We start from the raw sequence: 18,824 nt of genomic DNA on the forward strand, positions 1-18,824 counted from the left end.
CATCAAAGCCTCTGAAACCACCAAAGCTGTTTGCCAGCAAAGAGATAAATCAAAAAGGGTTTGCGATCTGGTTTGAGTTTATTAATTATAAATGACTAATCAGGGCAATTTGCTGTCGGGTCGGGTGCTGCACTCTCTCCGTCAGTGCATCTTTGCTGCTCTGGCCACTTGGTTATTAAATAGAAAAGCCCTCTGATTAAATAACAGGGCTGTTCCGACACCAGCCGGTTCAATCTCGGCCATTTAGGATGGTCAGGCCTCGCATTTGCCCTGTCTCTGTGAAAGAAGTGGGAGCAACACGCAGCAAACATGACTGAAGGTATCCAGAGAGCACCCCTTTCCAACCCTGTGTGACGTGGGTTAGAGGAGGGTCAGGCTGCACCCCAGGTCTCCTATAGGACCCCCTCATCTACAGTTACCCACCCTGCCTGCCTCTCAAAGTCACTTAACAATAGCACAGCAGTGATAATGGTAAAGATGGTAATACCACAGTAGCAATAATTATGACTATTTTTTAATCTTTGCCATTTGCTTGGCCTTGTTCTAAATATTTTATCTCCTTTAATCCTGGAAATAACTCTATGATGGAGAAACCAATGCTTATAGAAATGTTTTATAGACACATACATCCCACACACATGGAACCTGTGTAATTTGCTCAAGGTCATAACAAGTAGCAAATGGACTTTGGACTCAGGTCTGTCTCATTTATGCTCTTAATTTCCTTGAAGTACGTAAGTAAATGCATTGTGAGCCTTTTTATATTGTTGTCAAGCACATTGTTTTAAACAGATATTTAAATTTATTTTATATTAGCTTAATATATTAATTTACATAAAACACATATTGTTTCAAAAAATATAAAAAGAGAAGTAGCATTGTATGGCAGAAAGATGAGTGGCTTGGGAACCGGGCCTAAAGAAAAATCCCCTCTTTGGCATTTACTAAGTTTGTGACCTTGAGCAAGTCAGGAAAGCCTTTGAGCTTGATTGTCCTCTGTAAAACGAACGTAATACTTACTTACCCTGGGCTGACGGGGAGCTTACATGGACCAGTCCTCTCAACTGTGAGCACACTGCATGGCTCATTGCAGGTGCCCTGGTCCCTCCACTTGTGTACTGGGAGGCACCTGGCGATTCTCCTTTGGTTCTAAGACACAATATGAAAGGACTCCAAGATTTGGATCTAGACCGAATGGAAGCCGAGCCCAGGAAGGTTAAGGTATTCAGGTTTGGACCAGGGCCAGCTCTCCTGAAAATCGATCAGCAGAGATATGGGTCAGTGCTTCTTCAGACAGCCTCACCCAGAACAACAGCAGTTGTTCATGGACCATTTACTAATGAGATTTAGACGTCTGCCCTGTGCCGTCAGAAGGTAGCCACGCCTGAAAGGAGACAGCCATTGTGTGGCCCCGGGGACAGTGACAAAAGTGGATTGGGAAGGAGACAAGTGGAGGCTTAACGTTGAGACAGCAGGATGGAGGCACCAGTGATGAATCCGAGAGTCCACCTGGTCCGTCCAGAGGTACCTGTGTCTCCATCAGATCTCACATCTGAGTATACAGAGGCCTTTGCTCGGTTGCAACGTAACAAGGGGCCTCTTCCTGGTTGTTTTTTGATTTGAGAAGCATGAGAGGGTTTTCCCAGAACCCAAACATTTCTAGAAATTGTCTCCATCGAATATGTAACCGACAGGGCTAAGGAATCGGATAGTATGTTTCTTTGTTTTCATAAATTCCCCTCTGTGACTGCCTTTCCTTCCTGCCCCAGCGAGGCACCTCGGGTTCAGACAGAGGGCTCAGGTGCCCTTTCAGTTTATTTATGACTGGACTCAGCCGCCTGTTTCCTTGCAAGTGAGGTATGACCAGTCTTGGATTCCTTGCTCCTAAAGCACAAGGGCTGCGTCCCATGCTCTTGCTCAGGCCATGGGTGCCTCGCCCTTGAGCAGATCTGACTTTCCCTCTCACAGGAGCAGTGGAAGTTACAAATGCCCCACGTGGACCGATGTCTGAACAGCTGTGATTTCTTTTCACGTGTCTGTGTATTTTAAGGAAAACAAATGCCCCCACTGGTAGGGAAAATGCTCTCTCTTATTTTGAAAAGCAAGAAGTGTAGCCTGAACTTGCAGGTTTTGAGTCTCCAAGGAAATTTGAGGTTGAAGAATTTCAGCCTTCAGTGACTTTGCTTTTGAGGTTTTGATTTAATTTTGGCAGCCAGGTGGTTAGCGGAAAGGAAGGGTGTCACCCCAAGAACACGGACCTCCGTTATTCATCCTTTTAGTCACTCATTCAGAAATTATTCACTGACCTGCCACGCAGGACACTGGGGTTTCAAGTCATGTGCTCAAATCGGAGGCCGCAGACCAAGGCACGGTTGTTGGGCTCACCCACGGCGCTTTGCTTCCATGGTTGAAAGGGAGTGGACTGTGCACTGGCTTCATAAATTTGACAGGAATAACAGGGTGGGTCTGTGGCTCCTCAAATTAGCTGAGAACCTGTGAGACCAAGTGTGTAAATGCAGACGGTTCACACACAGGGTCCTTCCTGCCCAGAAACTCCCCCAGGTCAGCTGTGCATGGCGTCCGGTGCACAGGGGAGGTAAAATGGCTCATTCGCTAGCCTACCCAGGACCACAGAATGGTATAGGTTATCCAGTCCAGATAGGTATACTGTCTTCAAGGCCAATTCTCTAGTAGAATAGAGTTATAAAGATGTTTCCTCCAAAATTCCTGATGTGCAGTACTTTCTTCGACCTCCTCTGCAGGTGTGACGCGCTCTCCCAGACTCTGGGACAGGACAGAACAGTGGGGACGCACATAGCTTGAAGCCAGGTAGATCTAGGTTAGAATCCAGGCTCTGCCACTTGCTAATTATAGAATGTTGGGCAAGTCCCAGCCCCTCTCTGAGCCTCTGTCTCCTCCTCTGTAAACTGGATACAATACTTGTCCCTACCTCATGGAGTGACCATGAGGATCGAACGAGATCATGCATGGAAGGATTTAGTTCTGTGGTCAATATTTAGTGTGTGTTTAACAGGCTAACGCTGCCATTCTTACCAGTTCGAGTATGATCATTATTAATCAATCGCTTTGGGGAAGTTCAAAGTAGAGCCACACCCTCTGTTTTTGGAGATGCTCATTTGTCCGTGTCTCCAGGGCTTAAGTTTCCTGCTGGTGATTTATTCCAGGAACTGTTCTTTAGATCATTGCCATGAACGAGCTTCCCGATATTTTAGAAAAGTCCGGGGTGGGATTTCGAAGTCCCTGGGTGAGATGTTCAGCACCAGCATGGGGCTCTTCATCACGTGGGTTGGTTATGCTGGCCAGGCTGTTGGAAGGGGTGCCCTTTTCTCTCCACTCCCTCCACCGTGTCCTTTCTGGAGTTGGGTAATTGGTGACGAGGACAAGTTTCTCAAAGAAAGCAGGACCCAGGGTATTAAAAAATATATAAAGAAATACTGTTCTGGGGGGAGTGAGCCATGTACCAGGCACTGAACCAGGTTCTAGGAAAGAGAACCATGACAGACCAAGTCCTGCCTTCATGGGCTTCCATCTCATGAGAAAGTCAACCAAAAACTATAAAACAAAACATTGAATTAAACTGTCTTTATGAAATGGGTGTCCCTGCTACTCTCTATCTCAGCATCTCCTCTGACTCATTCACTGTGGAGATCACAACCGAATTATTCTTTTTTCTTTTTACTCCCAATTAGTGGGCATGGATCATGCCTGGCTCATAGCCCAGGACTCAGAGGAGGGCTCTGCACATCAGAAGTGCCTGGTGAACATAAAATGAGTGGACAAATGACTAAGTAATGCTTTGGGCCAGAGTTTTAAACTTCAGGTTTCTTCTTTGTTGCTGGCAGCGGCCAGTCACCACCCTATGTAATGGAAATCGGAAAAAAAATCCACTTTCATAATCCATGCAGCTTTTATTGCATAAAAGTTATGGGTTTCTTAAGGAGATCATTCTATGCCAGATTAACTGGCCATGGCTTAATGAAAAAGGCCCCTGGAGGGCATTTGTCTTCTGGATCGGACACTTGGGCAGAAGTGTCTGGGGTGAGGGCTACTCAGAAGACTGGGTTTGAGCACTGGGTAGTGTGTTGAGTTGGTCTGGAGAGGGCTGCGTGCCTGTGAGGAAAAGAGCCTCTCGTTATCCCCTCTCCTGTTACTCCTCCTGGGGTAACAGGCTACTGCTGTTAATGTGCCAAGTTGACAGCATCATTGAGCCCTAGGAATGGAACGACAGCAGCATAAAGTTCTGTAACCTGACAGTGCTAGGGAGCTGCACACATCTGCGTGGCTTACAGTGTGGGTAATCCATAACCACTTATTGTGCCGGGATTCCTTCCAGGAACCCTACACAAATCATCTATGTGCCTTACAACTGCCTGACTGGTAGGCATCATTTCCACTTCACAAACAACATCCCTGGCATTTCCCAGGATCCCAGGTATAATACTGTAGCCTCTCACAGCAAGAGCGGCTGGACTCAGGAAAGGCCGAGTGGTCCTGGGCCACAGGGCACCAGCACGGCTGTTCCCCGCTCCTGCACCCCAGTACTAACTGATGGCGGCCTTCTCCCATTTGCTCTGCTGTGTAACGCTGCTCAGTACAACCCTCCAGGCAGATGCTACCAGACATCCCAGATGGCGGATGAATCCTAACCTATTTGCCAAACTTGCTTTGAACGATGTATGTGAAGGGTTTTGCAAGGAATGAGAGTCCTGGATTCAGAGTGTTACTCTGTAGCTGTGTAACTTTGAGCAGATTGCTTATTGCCCCTGACCTGTTGGTTTATTTACCTGTGGAGGGGAACTCTCCTATGGCCGTAACTGCCTCTTGCCTCACAAGTCACCATGTAAGTATAAGCCAGGGAGTCGGCCTCACTGCTTGCACCATGCCACTTTCATTGTAACTGGATACGAATCAGTGAGGGCCAGGACCCTCCCCAAACATGACGCATCCTCAAAAAAGGCAAGGGCTAGCAGCATCTTCTCAAGGCTCCCTCCAAAGTGGTGTATTTGGCTCCCAGGAACCACTTGGCCAGCTGGCTGATGCGGGTGCCTGTGCACCATCGCAGAGCGGCTGATTTCGCGTCCTGGCTCCCGGCACTGGATCTCTGAATCATTCCCCTGCTTGAGGGGAATAGGAACCCCCCTATTAGAGTTGAGAAAGGGTGACTCAGAGAAGTGAGGTGACTTTCCCTAGACTGTTGGGATCTTACTGCATTATCGTTAATCATATGAGAGTCTGTCCCTCGGGCTAGGTGCATGTAAATTCCTAACCGTGGGAGCTGCTGTTCTTGGCCTTCCCAGGAACAAGCGCACGTCTTGGCACATAGTGGCTGCGCAACAAACCTTAACTGAAGTGAAAAAATAATAGAAAAACTACAGTAAGAAGGACAAGGACAACTCTGGCTGCTTTCCAGCCTCTGCCAGTGTTCACGCTCAGGGCCTGATAGAGGAGGAGGAAGGAGTGGACCTCTTTGGGGGCTGAAGGCTCCAGATGGCTCTTGACTCCACCATCACTTCATGCCAGTGATTCTGGTCCATTGGTAGCTTTCTGCCAAGTCGGAGAGGGAGACTTAGTAAGTCACAGATGAGGGACTCAAGCAGTACTTGCCTGGTTGGTTGAGCTGGGATGCAGAAGAGAGGTGAGTGTATCTTGGATGAGCCTTTATTGTGGTTTGGAGATTTGAGTTTCTGTTCTTTTTATAAAGTGGAAAATATATTTTTCTACAGCTAACCTGGCAGACTTCTTTGGTCATAAGTTCATTGGAAATACAATTTTCCTCAGTTCAAGTAATGACTTTTCTGAAACTCAGGGTTTATATCTATAAAAGAGGAAGGTTGGAGACGGTGTCTAAGGTTTGTTCCAGCATTCTGGTTCTGCAATTACGTCAGGGCCCTGGATGAGGTTTAGAACAAATTTAAATTACCCTAGTACAAAGCAGTTCTAAAAATGGAATGTCTTTAAGTGAATTAGATTTTCTCTCCAGTTTTTTCTTTCGTGTTAGTCAGAATATGAACTTTGTGTCTAAATTTCTAAACCTTGATATATGAAGAAATTTAGAGGGAAAAATACAGAGAAACAAATTTTAGCAGCATGAATACAAATAATAACATAAAGCAGTTATTCTAGAGCAGTGATGGCAAACCTCTGACACGTGTGTCAGAGGTGACACGCAAACTCATTTTTTTGGTTGATTTTTCTTTGTTAAATGGCATTTAAATATATAAAATAAATATCAAAAATATAAGTCTTTGTTTTACTATGGTTGCAAATATCAAAAAATTTCTATATGTGACACGGCACCAGAGTTAAGTTAGGGTTTTTCAAAATGCTGACATGCCGAGCTCAAAAGTTCGCCATCACTGTTAGAGCGTAATAGTTTCCCATACTTTCTTAGAACTATTCGTTTACGTTAAAGGTTTTGGGGAGCAGGGTAGAAATGACAAGGATTGCATGTGCTGCTTGATTGAATATTTTTTCTTTCCTTAATCAAAGCCATAATCCATGTTTACATCTGAACTTTGTTTTATTGTTTGTTTTGCAGCGAAAACGGAAGCAGAGCGCCCAAGATGAAGATGCTGTTAGCCTGTGTAGTCTCGACATTGGTGTAAGTACAGCACTTCCCACTGGGAACACCTTTCATTCTCAGTCTATTTGTTAACATGCTGTGCACGTTACGTGGCTTCTAGGATCTGACTATGGAAGTCGTGACCTGGGAGAAAATTCTTTTTAAACAAAATGGTTCATTTTACTGGAGAAAGCTGTGTGGCCAACTTAAACTTGCAAGCCAACTTGTACACCACTCATCTTTTCTCTCATAACATGGGTTATGAACTCAGTGCATCTGGGTAGAATATAGGAAAAGGCCACCGTGCTATTTTAGAAGCCGGTTCGAGAAGATGGACTAGATGTTTGTCCCCCTTTGGAGAAGTTAGCGAGTTGACCCAACCCAGGCAGCTGGCACCCAAAGGCCAGAAGTCTCCAGCAGCTGTCGGAGTGAGGGGCTTTGGATTCAACAGATGGTGGTTTCAATGAAGAGTCTTACTATCTTTGTGACACCTTTCCTCACTTCTGAGTCCTCATCTGGAAAACAGGGGTGAATTTTTATGAGGATCAAATAAAACAAAAGTGAGAATATGATGCACATTACCTAGCATGTACTAGGCACCCACCAAATATTAATACTAATTAGCCTGACTGTGTTTACTTTAAAAGAAGTTTGCAAAAGCTATTTCAGTGACATGGTAGTTGAGTGCTGGTGATGGTAGAGGAAAAAAGCTTTCTTTTTGAATCTTCATAGAACGTGGATTATTGGGTTCTCATCTGACAACATTTACTTGCTGGTGTGAGTAATGCTCTCTTAGTTATTTTTAGTTCTTATAGTTTTCTGTGATGCAAACAGCCATGATGGAGTGAACCTGAGCTGTCGTCTAATTAATGTATTTGCACATGTTTATTTCACTGTATGGTGTTTGTTTCTGTCTTTAGGCTATTATTAAAGAAGCTGGACCCGTTTACTAGGTTGCCATGGTAACAAAACAAAAAGCTGATGTGCTTCTGGGTTTTACTTATTTTATTATTGACAGGTGAAGTCTATGGAACCTCCACTATCAGCAGCAACTTTTTTATGTTTGAATGCTTTAAGTTTTGTGGAAATTAGTAGACTCATTGGCTTTCAGAATTTAAGTCACCCTTAGCCTGTTCCCTCACTTTGCCAATGAAGAAATAGAAGCCCAGGGAGGTGTAGTCATTTAGGCAAGACTTTAATCTAGGCCATTCCTAAGATCATGCCTCATCATTCATTTTTCCTCGACTGTATTTATTTTTTAGGAAAACATGTCTCTAGTAGCTTTTTAGCAAAGAACCTCTAATCTCTTTTGTGTGAAAAGATTAGTATTTTCAATTACAGATTGTGATTTTTTTCCCTCTTTCTCTCCTTTTAAGCATCTCATACCATGTTTTGTCACAGTAAAGAGACTTTTTTTGATACTTCGGGATTCAACTGTGGCCACACTCCTTTCTGATTTGCCTGGCATTTTTGCTGGATCTTACAGACAGATTCTAGAGCCTGGGCAGAGTTCCCTCCAGACAGTGTCACATTATTATAAAAATTGTAAAAGTTGGAAGAATCCCAGAAGCCGTTGGAGGACATGAAAACCGATGTTTTGCAGGTTTACTGACAGTTCTTGTCACATGGAGATTGACAGGATGTGTGACAGGTTGAGGAAGTGGTCCTGATTGTCAGTGCCTTGCACCTCGCAGGCACTCGGGAGAGAGGGGTTGAAATTGAATGAAGTGGGGGGTGAGGTCACCTTTGAGAAAACGTTTTGCCATAAAGGCAACAATGTCTAAATAAATATCTGAGTCCAATAAATTAACCTTCTGATAAATAAATGGCCCTTGAAGGCTCTGTGCAAGTAAAGAGCTTTCTTTTTGAATCTTCATAGATCGTGGATTATTGGGTTCTGATCTGACAACATTTATTTGCCAGTGTGAGCAATGCTCTCTTAGTTATTTTTAGTTCTTACAGAGTTTTCTGTGATGCAAACAGGCATGATGGAGTGAAGGGGCTTTTAAGTGGGGATACGCAGTGGAGTGACAGTCCCTTAACTAACAGCATGACTACAGGGCTGTTTTGAGCCTGTTTCTATGTGTCGTGGAAAGTAGCATATAAGAAAGAGGTGGGTTCCGATGGGTGACTCATACTGGAGGATGCGAGGGTTTGGGAAAGTAATATTAGTAACTCTCGATTTTCATTCCACTAATAAGTGGAAAGACATTCACCAGATAGCTTTGAACAAGAAGCTGTTAGATGAGGGGAAGGAGTCTTTTGGGGACCATGCTCAGGCTTCTGTTGAGTCCCAGCTGAATGCTGCACACACGGTGAGCTCTTGGTAAATAGTTACTTGCTGATGAATCTTAAAAATTAAAAATGGTGAGCCCCCCAGTTTATGTGGCATTCACCCTTTTAAAGAAATGTACCAGTGACATAAAACTGGGAAATGTTCACACAGATGAAATCTTCTCCCGTGGATTAAAAAGTATGCATAGAGCCCTAGCTGGTTTGGCTCAGTGGATAGAGCACCGGCCTGCAGACGGAAGGGTCCCAGGTTTGATTCCGGTCAAGGGCATACACCTTGGTTGCAGGCTCCTCCCCAGCCCGGGCCCTGGTCAGGGCTCGTGCAGGAGGCAACCAATCAATATGTTTCTCTCACATCAATGTTTCTCTCTGTCTTTCCTTCTCTCTTCCCCCTCTCTCTGAAAATCAATGGACAGATATCAAAGGTGTGCATAGAGCCCCTCAGGGTGTTGGAGTGACATTCCCACTGACATCTTGCTTGCTTTTAAAGCCTCAGATGACGATTCTGATAGCTGCCTGAGAGTTTTCTACACTTCTCTCCAACCTCTTATAGAACTTGGGCTTAAAGACCAAATAGGAGTGGATAAGCTAAGAGCTTATTTTTATAGAGCAGGGTCCTCCATTGTTTGGGGGATCACAGACTCCGTTGGGAATCTGGTAATAGCACTGGGCTCCAGAAAGTTTTACAAGATTGACATGTGATTTCATGGGCCTCCTGGAGCCCAGCCAAGACCCCATGTTAAAAAGGGGTTGGAAGGGTCTAAAGCAGTGGTTCTCAACCTTGGCTGCACATTAGAATCACTTGGGAATCTTTTTTAAAATCCTGATTTCTGGGCCTCATCCTCCGGAAATTCTGTTTCTTTGTTATGGGGTTGGGCCACAACATTAGTAACAAAAAACAGAATTTCTGGAGGATGAGGCCCAGAAATCAGGATTTTAAAAAGATTCCCAGGTGCTTCTAATGTGCAGCCAAGGTTGAGAACCACTGGTCTAAAGGCACAGTGACGTATCTCCAAAGAACTATCCTCCCACCCTTCACCCCCAGCCCTTGGTGAAAAATGAATTGTGTGATGATATAATTGGTCTCTATTTTTTCCCATCACTTTACCCAATCCACTGGCTGAGCCCCCAGCTTCCTGGCAGGATAGAATAGAAACTGTTCCAGAAAAATAAAAAAAAGAGCAACCTATACTTTTGAGAACAATTTGCAGAATACAGAATGCTCCCAGCAGCCGCCTACAAATCTCCCTCACGTCAGAGGAAATGAGTGGGATGATTTCAGGGACATTTCTTCCCCCACAGCACTTTTCTAGTTTAAGTTCTAATGGATGAGAGACACCTGAGTGAAGAGCAGGGTTCATGGCGCCCCAGGAAAGGCCCGGGTAGAAGAGCCAGGTGTGTCCCAGTGGAGGGCACTGCCTAGCACCAAGCATCCTTTCTAAAAAAACAAATGAGTTCGGGGGGGGGGGGGTGGATAGAATAAAAATAGTTTCCAATGATAAAAATAATGTAAAAGACAAAAAGGAATATATGTTCTTTGCAGAAGATTTGGGAACTTTGAACAATAGAATTCAATAAACCCATCATGAAGCAGTAGCTACATTTTGATGTATTGCCTTCCTGGCATTATACACACACTCACTTTAAATATTTTTCATTAGGAAATAGTGCAGACATACAAAATGGTGTAAAGGATAATATAAGATTCCATGTAGCTATCAATGCAATTGAAGAAATATGCCCTTAACAGCAAAGCCACTCATTAATTTATTCCTGTATTTTTCATTTACTTTACTTATTGAGATCATGTTACCACATCTTGAAATAGTCTTCGAGGGCATTATTTCTAGTAACTGCCAAGTACATTGTCACATGGGGGCACCAGATTTACTTAACCAATCCTTCATTGGCTATTTAGATACGTTACAACTTTTTTCTCTATTGTAAATAACACCACTGGGCATTCTAGAGTACCATTGTGTAATCTCTTATTAGTAGGATAAAATGTGGACCTGACTAAAAGAGTGTGGATATTTTTTAAATTCGTGAACAGGTTTGTACCCCTCCTGGCAGTGAGAGGTGGAAACGCCGTTCAGAGCAGTTGAGTATCTTGTACGGAGACTTAGAGTGGGGGTTGTTTTCAGGTTTCTCTGGCCCGTCTCTCTCTCTGAGCTATCTCTCTGGTCCCTTGTTAATCAGATACTTTCACATGGGACATTTGCTTACACCCCCTCTTTAGGAGGAATCCTTCCTGCTGCGCTGGGGGACCTGGGGCTTTTCCAGGGTAGCACGTGGAACCATGATTGTGGGCGGGGTGAGATCTGTTTAATCTCACAACTGTCCTCTGACCGTAGGTGTTATCACACCCAACTGAGGCTCAGAGAGAGAAGCAATTTGCTTCAAGTCCCAGCTTATTGTAGATGTAAACCCAGGATGGCTGGGTTTCACTGCTTCCCCACGCTGCCTCCAGGACAGGCAGGAAAAGGAAGTGTTCGGCTCCATGGCTGCTGGTGGTGGGTGACGGGTCTTGTTGGCAAACCAGCTTCAAGGTTTATGACATACATCCCCAATTGCCATACTGTGCTTTCCAGTTACTTCCCCTGTTGCATGGATGCTCAAATCACAAGTGTTGCTGTCAAGGGGAAAAGCTTCCTGTCTGGATTAAGCCAAATAATGCTTCCCTGCTAGGGTATGTTAAACCAGACACCGAGTAGCAGCAGGCGTATTTTATCTCTGTCCAGCAGAGTCCAGGTACTTTAAAAAGATCCCATTTCTGTGGTTTTGTTTCTCTTGGTCTGTTCTGAAACTTGCTAACTGGGCAGAGTAGTCTTGCCCTGGTCACAGCAAAATGAAGCAGAAATTACAGAGAGCTTCCATCTGCCCTCTGCCCTCATGCGCACACAGCCTCCCCCTACTATCCACCTCCCCAAGAGAGCGGTGTGTTTGTGACACCTGGTAAGCACACTCATCATAACCACCCAGAGTCCATCGTTTATATTAGTGTTCACTTGGTGTTGTACCTTCTGTGAGTTTTGACAAATGTGTGATGACACATATCCACCGTTATAGTGTCTTACAAAATAGTTTCACGGCCCTAAAAATTCTCTGTGTCCCACCTGTTCATTCCTCTACCCTCTCACCGCTGGCAGCACGGATAGTTCTATTGTTTGCAGAGTTTTGCCTTTTCCAGTCTGTCATACAGTAGGTAGCCTTTTCACACTGGCTTCTTTCACTTAACACATTGTTTGTGGGTAGTTTTTATCGCACGCTAACAGGTGGCACGGGCCATTTTTGCTAATTTTTTGCGCAAATGGCAACGTTCAGTAAAATTACGATAACTTTAGTTTACGTATTTATACGTTACCCGCATTCTACCGCTAGTCTATAAAAAACGTATTAATACGTGTCCCACGCTCTACTACACTGGTAGAACGTATAAATATGTAAAACGTATAAATACGTTTCCTGCATACAATGTGTTAATTGTATGCATTGAAGTTTTCCATGTCTTCATGTGGCTTGAGAACTCTTTTTTTTTTTTTTAATCACTGAAGTAATATTCCATTGTATGCACATAGCACAATTTACTTGTCCATTCACCTCATGAAGGATATGGTTCATTGCATGGCTGCCTGTTCATGCACAAAACAAATGAGTCATGGTTTGTTTTAACCCGATTCTCCATGGAGAGGCACTTTTGTCGCTTCCAGTATTTCCCCGTTCCAACAATGACCATCCCGTAGCCCAGAACCAGTAGTAAGGTCGATGCAAAAAAATGCCTGTGGACACTTGCTCTCTGACATTAGTGTGAATAGTAGTAAGTTGCCATTGTTATAGTTCAGGTGCATGTGCTGTTTTGTTCCACTCATAGAGGCCAATGTAAAGTAAACAGAAAGCAAACTGTTGCCAAATGCAGATCTGAGCAGGCTGTGAAAATTGATGGAGAAGGAAAGTTTTGTCTCCATCATGTATGTTTCACTTAAATAATGGTGTGTGCAGCTTTTAAACTTAGATATCCAGAAATAGCACCTGTGGTTCAAAAAGAAAGAAAGAAACAAGAGGCTGTCATAGTGAATTCAAAGAATACGTTTGTTATGTTGACAAAGTTTCCATCTCAACTGCCTTTAACATCTTGTTGTTTATCATTAACTCTACTTTGAGATTATTTGCAGTAAAAACAGTCACTAGAAAATAATTGTCCACAAATGCTTTTTCTTATGATTTCTTTCTCTAAAAGGTAGCCTGGGTCTGTCCCCCTGAAAATTATGTAAATAATCTTGGTTAGGAAGTTCCATCCAGGCTTCCATTGCCAGATAATTGAGTTTTTCCCCAAATGACTTATATAATTGCATCAAGCCTCATCTTTGATCTGGTTATATATTCCTGGTTTCAGTAGCAGAAGTTTTTGTTTTTTTTCCCTTTTCTTTTTCCCTTGGCATTTAAATTCTTGGGTAACTTTGGAAAAAGGTAAAAATAATGAAGGATCCAGGTGAATTCTCGTGGTTTGTGTGTCTTCCTGCACCTGCTGTCTAACTGACACTGCTGTGTTTGGATCATGTTATGGAGAAAGTCGACCCAGAATAAGCACGTGGTTTCTCTGTAAGCATCACTTCATGGCCAGTACTGATGGTGAAGCATTTGAAACTGAATCATCTGCTTATCCTCAGTGGTCAAAATGCCAGTGCGGGTTAACTCCTTAGAAGTCCTGCAGGGAACTGCGTAAAGGTGTTTATTGTGGTGCTTTCATGAGCAGATTGACCTCTTCCTCTGATGGTTCTATAAATGAGATTTCTTTTACTCCCCGCACACCTCAAAATATCAGTTTCTAAAATTAGAATCTTCTAGGAACACTAAAATCAATAAATTTAAAGTGTTTTCTTTGCCTTTCCTTGGCAGGGCAAAGGGATGTTTTGCCGACGAGGTCCATATAAATCCCATCCAAGGGTTATAATCATTACTATAGAATTAATGAACTCATGTTCATTCATTGCATCACTAATTCAGTCAAGCGGTATTTATTGAGCTCTACCCTGGGTCAGACGCAAGGACACTGAAGGAAGTGAAACTTAGGATTCATTCATCTGCAAAGGAGTGGAAATTGCTCTTGATTTTGTCACAAGTTAACCAGGCACGGAGAAGGCACATCTTACTGCACCCAGGACTGGTTTTCTGCTTTCTGTAAGGGAGTGATTCCACATTGTTTGTTGGTTGGTTTTGAAATAAATAAATTTTGCTGTATGTTCTTCTGGTAACATTTTTCTACCTTAGAGTATCTTGAAATTGATTTCTTCCTGCTGGTCAACCCAAAGTTTCGACTGGGGATGTGCTTCACAGTGTTTTATGGAAAAGCTGACCTTGAGAAATTGTACTGTATGGCAGGCGAGCTTTACACCTGTGTTCTCCTTACTGTGAGCTGATAGGGATTGGGAGCACTGGATTTCAGAGCAAGATCTCTCAAACTTTTAGACTTGAAAGGGACCTAGAAGAGATTGTCGTGTTGAATGCATTTCATTGTGTAGATGTGGCAATTGAAGCTTGGGTAAGTCAAGTGTCCTGCCCAAAGTGACTGATGACGAGTGAGAATACAAGTCTTGGGCCTCATGTTCCAGATCGGACCTTAAATCCCAGAGAAGGTAGAAGCTAACAGTTCTGGTTTTTAATACTGGCCTTACCACTTCCTACCTGTGTGACCTTGGACAACATATTCAAACTCTCTGTGTTATGGTTTTCTTGGCTGGAAAAATACAGATGATAATAAGGTTGCTGTACGGGCTCAATACGATGATACAAGTCGGGCTGTGGCACAATGTGGCAACAGGTAAGCACACTTACTATTGATATTGCAAAATAATCCAGGACCGTAGACCAGGGATATTGTCTATTTTAGGCAATAGTGTCTCCCTGCTGCCCAAGAAAGTGCCTAGTATATTCAACCATTAGTTAAAGATTAGATTTTTGAATAGATTTTTTTCTAATGTAAATTTGTAACTCTCATAAATACGTGATAACAGGAAAGAGAAAATAAAGATGTTCATGTGTTGCTTAAAACAAGAGGGTTGTGGAGTTCTGTGCCTTTTTAGGTGGAACGAGTTTGTTTTTAAACAGGCCACTTCTATAATAATTAATAGAGGTATTTGACAAAGCTGTTGATTTCATCCTGCAAAGCTTGATTCAGATCCAAGCAGTCTCAATCAACAGGTGACTGACTGATAACAGCACTGTCAGCTCAGCTCTGCCTTTCAGTAGAGCCACAACCACATCATGACCACCTCCAGCGGGACCACCTGTCTCAGGCCTCAGTCATCACAATGGCTGGATGGTTCCAGGGGCCCCCCACCTGGTCGCCCTGCATCTGCCTTTGATCCTTTGCTGTCCACTGTCAACACAGCAGCTAGAAGGTTTCTTTTAAGCCTAAATCACATGCTGTCTCTCTCATGTCTCCCTCCTCACTCAGTTGTATTGCCACATCCTCCTAGTGGCCCTCGAGGTTCTAGACCTCGTCACCTACTCCCTCCCCTTTCCCTGGACTCTCACCACACTGCCCACCTCTTATTTTCCTGCGCTCAAACCCGGGGGCTTAGCAATTGCTGGGGCTCTCTAAGTCAGTGGTTCTCAACCTTCCTAATGCCGCGACCCTTTAATACAGTTCCTCATGTTGTGCTGACCCCCAACCATAAAATTATTTTCGTTGCTACTTCATAACTGTAATCTTGCTACTATTATGAATCGTAATGTAAATATCTGATATGCAGGATGTATTTTCATTGTTACAAATTGAACATATTAAAGCATGGCTATTAATCACAAAAACAATATGTAATTATATATGTGTTTTCCGATGGTCTTAGGCGACCCCTGTGAAAGGGTCATTTGACCCCCAAAGGGGTCGCGACCCAAAGGTTGAGAACCACTGCTCTAAGTGGAGAGCCTATTTACATACCCGTGTGACTGACTCCCCCCTTTTCCTTCTGGTATTTCCACAGATGTGCTTAGAGGGGCTTTTTCTGTCTCCCTATGTTGAAAATCATCTCCATCCCCAGAACTCACTCCATCCCTGCATTCCCTACGCCTCTTACCCGACTTTATTTTTTTCTTCATAGTATTTATCATCACCTGCCACACGATGCATTTTCTACTTATTAGTGTCTGTCCACACTAGAATATAACTTTTATTTTGTTTTTCTGCCATATTCCTAATATCTGGGATGGCGTCTGGCACGGAGTGTGTCCACTTCACATTTGTCGGATAAATGAGTGGCCACTTTAATGTTCATATGTTTCATGCTGTCTTTAGAAGGTTACTGTAACCATGAGCTGGCTTGATCTTGGCAACACTTGAAGGATGTCTGTCTTCCTCTATGTATGTATGTGCATTTCCTCAATTTTTAAGAAAGGCCATAAAACAAGAGGCAAAACCAAGGCCTACCTGAAGACATCTTGTGGTATACAAACCAAGATAAGTGAGCTTGCTGCCAGGCTTTTCCGAGCTCATAAAATAAATCAGCCCCGACATAAGATGTAAGCAGTGTGGAATGCACACAGGATTCCTGAAGATGTGGAGTCGCTAATGCCAATGCTTCCACATCTAGCCCAGCTGGTGCTGCAGGAATCTCAGGGGAATAGTAGGAACGGAAACTTCCTGTAAAAGAAAACCACCCCCCCTTTGAAGTCTCAGTTTCTTTCCATTTAACTGGCATTTATTGAGTGCAAAGCACCGCTCCGGGTGCCCTCCATGTAGAGAGAGAAGGAGAGGAGTGTGTAAGGAGCTGTCAGTCACACTCATCTCCGGGTGATCCGTTTAATGGGAAGGAGTATACGCCAGGCCGTTTAAAGCGGTGGACTACCAGGATGTACATCATCCGTATCTCACCCTGGAATGCGTTCTGGTGATTACATTGAAATGTGAGCATGCCTTGAATTCCTGAGCATTTTCAAGAAAATAAGAAAGCTGCTTTGGAGAGACCCAGCTTTGTAGGGACTAGAATGTTCTAGTTCTCCCAGCTGGACCTGGGTGGAATTCTTCCCTGCTCCCCGTCCGGGGCCTAGTGGAGGAGCCTCGCCTGGGAAGATAATGCAGGGCGCCTCCCCTTTACCTTGTGTGTTTAGCTCCTCGTACCTGGAGAAGGTGAATAAGGCTGTGGTTTAAATGCCTTTCATTGACTATAAGCTTCAAAGACAGTGGGAAACTACAGAAGAGGAGCTGAATGGACCCCCAAATGGACCTGATGGTCTCCTCCGCTGCATTATGCTTATAGCTTAAAAGAAAGAAGGACTTTGAAAAGTTTGCTAATAACCCAAAAGGCAGATGGTTCCGCTATCGCTAACAGAGGCCACTGCTCACAGATGGCACCTCACCAGCCCCCTGTCTAAATGGCATCAAAGCCACTAAATTCCATCGAGGAGGCAGAAGAGAGACAACATCGTAACGTGGTTTGTTTTTCACAAATGTGAATGTTATGCTTAGCTGAAAAAAACTTTGGCTTTAAAAAATGGTAAATTATCTTCTTATAGTCAATATTTCACCTTGTGTTACCTTCACATGGAACAGGGAGTTTGCTTGTGATTATGTTTCTGAAGAGCTTTTTGCACGGCTGCTGACAACTCTGTTTGCCCTGCTCTTTGCCATGGCGGGATCATTCTTCTTTCGGGTTCATCCATGCTCCGTCGCATCGTGTCTCTGCCACATTGCTGCTTTAAGTTTTGCTGGGTTTCTCCGTGGTGGTCTCTCTCCCTAATACAACCAGCAATTGAGGCTGAAATTTAATTTGCATTATTGTCATATTGCGGAAGTAGGCCTGCCATGTGCATGCCGTCCCCATGGGGATGTGGAGGAGTGTCTGAGATGAGAAATGAGCTGGCTGCTGGAGACAGTCATGAAGAATGTGTCTGCAAGTAGGCATGGCATGAGGGAGGGTTATCTCTGTGTGTTCTATAATGAAGGTCATGATTTATGGGCTCCCGGGAAACCACGGTAAGGAGCAAAATTGCCATTGGCACCTGGAGGTTTTGTTTAGTTTGGGAGCTTATGTTTGACTGAGGGTCTCACGTTGTTGGTGGAGCAGTGATATTTTACTGAGTACACTTTGAAATGTTATTATATCTTACTAGAAGCCCGATGTACGAACTTTGTGCAAGGGGCCTGGCCCTCACAGCCCTGGCTTCGTCCAGAAGGTCGTTAGGCTCTCGGTCTCATTAGCATATTATGCTTTTGTTACCATAGATGTGATGTGGTCTTAAAGATGCAAGCATGCTTCTGAGAGAAGGGTGTCCAGTAATTTCCCTCTTCCTAGAAAGGTCTCTGTTAAGTGGCATTGATCATTGATTAGCTTCCCACAGTACAGGTGATTAGGAAGACATGTCTAGGTCCTCAATAAAGGGCCTTACATGTATGTTTAAATTCCTTTTCTCATTTATTTTTTCATCATATTCATGTTGATTGAGCATCTTCTATACTTGCACTGTGTTGATGGTGAGTGGATAAAATGGTGAACAAGTCCTGGCTGGTGTGGCTGTGTTTAGAGCATGGGTGGAGAACCTTTTTTCTGCCGAGGGCCATTTGGATATTTATAACATAATTTGAGGGCCATACCAAATTATCAACTTAAAAATTAGCCTGCTATATTTGGTCAAACATTTAATTAACTCACCCCTAATGCCTTGGCAGGGCCAGGCCAAACGATTTTGAACTTCAGTTTCCACATCTATAAAGTAATCTAGTCAGATTACATCCTTTCCAGTGCCCAAATTCCCTGTGTCCATGACGTTTTGGGTACCAGGGTTTTTTCAGGTAGATGACTAAAAGGTAAATGCAATTAGATGCTGGTTAATAATGGGAAACCAATATGTAAGTTTGCTCATGTAACCACCTTGCTTCAAGTCCTCCTCTCCAACTCCTTGGGATGGTGGAAGAAGACATAAGCAGTTAGGAGCCACTAATGTGTGCTTTTCC

The 18,824-nt window shown here is 43.7% G+C and overlaps 1 protein-coding gene across 6 annotated transcripts in view; it reads left to right on the forward strand.

The window, feature by feature from the left end:
* The window catches only part of ARHGEF3 (Rho guanine nucleotide exchange factor 3), a 260,452-nt gene that overhangs the window by 127,527 nt on the left and 114,101 nt on the right, over positions 1-18,824 (forward strand). For 5 of the 6 annotated variants that reach the window (XM_036331844.1, XM_036331841.1, XM_036331846.1 and 2 more), the window contains one exon: positions 6,560-6,622. In XM_036331844.1, coding sequence (XP_036187737.1) covers positions 6,560-6,622 — 63 coding nt within the window. Of the gene's footprint in view, positions 1-5,620; positions 5,657-6,559; positions 6,623-18,824 lie in introns of those variants that run through there. The other variant, XM_036331849.1, reaches the window with a different exon arrangement.

Source organism: Myotis myotis, unplaced genomic scaffold, assembly GCF_014108235.1.
Source record: "Myotis myotis isolate mMyoMyo1 unplaced genomic scaffold, mMyoMyo1.p scaffold_m19_p_13, whole genome shotgun sequence".
NCBI classification, from domain to species: Eukaryota; Metazoa; Chordata; class Mammalia; order Chiroptera; family Vespertilionidae; genus Myotis; species Myotis myotis.